General features: G+C 44.7%; 1 protein-coding gene across 1 annotated transcript; it reads left to right on the forward strand.

The window, feature by feature from the left end:
* The first annotated feature begins 408 nt into the window (after positions 1-408).
* Positions 409-2,455, forward strand: snai2 (snail family zinc finger 2). Its single transcript, XM_007548673.2, has 3 exons — positions 409-684; positions 855-1,376; positions 1,570-2,455. Exons 1-3 carry the CDS (start codon positions 606-608, stop codon positions 1,749-1,751), a joined length of 783 nt encoding a protein of 260 aa, XP_007548735.1. The 5' UTR covers positions 409-605; the 3' UTR covers positions 1,752-2,455.
* Positions 2,456-2,658: the final 203 nt, after the last annotated feature.

Genomic DNA, 2,658 nt, shown 5'->3' on the forward strand with positions numbered 1-2,658 from the left:
AAATATGATTGTCTGAGGGCGGATTACCACAGGATTTGTCAAAGAATGACATCATCCACCCTTGGTGGTGGTGAGCACTGGGCCCCCCATTCCCGCATTTGGTGGCGCCCCTGCTCTATCTTCGCATTCCCCACTGAATAATAAAGTCACACATTACAGAGTAGAAAACTTTGCACCTTACTGTTTCTTGACAGCATTTTTTTTTTTTTTTTTTTTTTTTTTTTTTGTTTCAAAGTGATGAAACAAGTTCTGCAGAAAGCACCTGTCTTAGCTGGAATAAACCTCAGTAAGCCTGTCCCAGTTTAGATTCATGTACTCCTATAGGCTAAAATCAGGCGAAATTTAATTGGTTTGAGCTCTCAGCATATGTAAATGGCAGTAGATGGCTCCTCCTATGCACCTGATGGGGCAGTATTTACAGCTCTTTACAGCAACTACCCGCGGCACTGTTTCCAAGAACGCAGCGGCGCACCATGACACTCCGCTGGACTTAAGCAATAAGGATTTCCGTCTTTACGCAACAAACTTTAAGGCTCGCAGACTGTTTGCGGGGGCGAGAAAAGGGAGAGAAAAGTTTGACAAAAGTTGTCCTCTTGTTTTCCAAGATGCCACGCTCTTTTCTGGTGAAGAAGCACATAAACTCCGCAAAGAAGCCAAATTACAGTGAGCTCGAAAGCCCAACAGGTAAACTATAAAAGTTTGTTTATAGAGTGACTTTATGAAGTTGTAAAAGTTTTGTGTGCATATTGTGCAGGAGTTCATTTTTAACTTAATACCACTAGCCATGCCAGCTCTGAAATCTGCGCTCCTCACTCGGGCAGATAACAGTGTTCATCCCACGCTCTTTATTCCAGTGTTCATCACGCCGCACTTCTACAAGGGCCTCCCCCTATCCGTCATCCCCCAGCCGGAGATCCTGAGCCCGGCCGCCTACAGCCCCATCACCGTGTGGACCACCAGCAGCCTGCCGCTGTCCCCGCTGCCCAGCGACCTGTCCCCCATCTCCGGATACCCCTCGTCACTGTCCGACACCTCCTCCAAGGACCACAGCGGCTCGGAGAGCCCCAGAAGCGATGAAGACGAGCAGATGCTGCCCAAGCTGACGGACCCGAGCGGGGTGGAGGTGGAGAAGTTTCAGTGCGGTATGTGCAGCAAATCCTACTCCACCTACTCTGGACTGCTCAAGCACAAGCAGCTGCACTGCGACGCCCAGGCGAGGAAATCCTTCAGCTGTAAATACTGCGAGAAGGAGTACGTCAGTCTGGGAGCTCTTAAAATGCACATCAGGACTCACACCTTGCCTTGCGTTTGCAAGATATGCGGGAAAGCCTTCTCGAGACCGTGGCTGCTCCAGGGACACATCAGGACGCACACGGGTGAGTGGATGGAGGATCACAAATTTGGGCCTTTTGGGTTAAGGAGGCAGCAAGTCTAATGTAGTTTGATTTATGGAGCTTAGGCGAAGATGTTTGTGTTTTTCAGTTCCTCGAGTTCTGTCTTGACTGAACCTCAGAGTTTGAAATTAATGCATCCTCATAAGGTCTTTTGTTTTCATTTCTGCCTCCACAGGCGAGAAGCCCTTCTCCTGCCCACACTGCAACCGGGCGTTTGCAGACAGGTCCAACCTCAGGGCTCACCTACAGACCCATTCGGATGTGAAAAAATACCAATGCAAGAACTGCTCCAAAACCTTCTCCAGGATGTCTCTTCTGCACAAGCATGAGGAATCTGGCTGTTGTACAGCCCACTGAACTGGGAATACATTTCTGTGCCTTTCGTGCTTTTTTTTTTTTTTTTTTCCTCTCCAAAGCTGCAGAAAAGGTGTCAGGGAATTACACCAAATAACACATAACATGCAGACTTATTTTGTCCTGCAGGCGGTCCATTTCATTTCAAACTGAGAAATAGCTCAGCGATCACATGTTGTTCTTTTTTCTTCAATCAGTGTTCCTGATTGCAATCAGTGTTGAGCTTTTATCGAACGGTGTAGTAACGTACCTGTGCTACTCAAGCACTTTCTGCTTGCTCAGAAAGTTTTTCAGGCCTTCACAATGTTATCTTCAGTGTTTGTACCAACCTTTTTCTACAAGCTTTAACCAAAAGCTGTCTTTGATTGGCAGTATTTATTGTAAACCAATGTAATACTAAAGTCATTGCTACATAGGGAACAAGTGCAAACTTAGATGTAGCGAGATTATCATTAACTTTTGCACACTCTGTAGAAACAGTTTGCCAGCACTCAAATATAGCAGAAACAAGTGCCTCATTTTTACTCTGCAATGTTATGTATTTTTCCCCAAAAGGGTGCCTTTTTTATATATATTTTTATATATTGAATGTAAGTGTGACTGAAATGATTGTACATTAGCAGTGAAAGCTGTGATGCTGAATGATTTTGATATTTTCATATTTTTTATGACACTTTTAAAAATAAATGACGTTTTTGTATAATTCCTTTGGCATCCTCCGAGTTGCTTTTCATCTCCGAGGCTCTCTGTCAGCAGCTCTTTCAAGCAGGAAGGACTCAGCTGGATTTACTGATTGTCACACACTTCAAAAGGAGAAGAAGCACACACAGGAAAAAAAGAGGAATAAAAACGTAAATGATATTTAATCTAGCTTGCGCCATCTCTTGTTATGGAGTTGTTAAAAAATGAG

This window comes from Poecilia formosa, unplaced genomic scaffold (assembly GCF_000485575.1).
Source record: "Poecilia formosa unplaced genomic scaffold, Poecilia_formosa-5.1.2 Scaffold27, whole genome shotgun sequence".
In the NCBI taxonomy this organism is placed as follows: Eukaryota; Metazoa; Chordata; class Actinopteri; order Cyprinodontiformes; family Poeciliidae; genus Poecilia; species Poecilia formosa.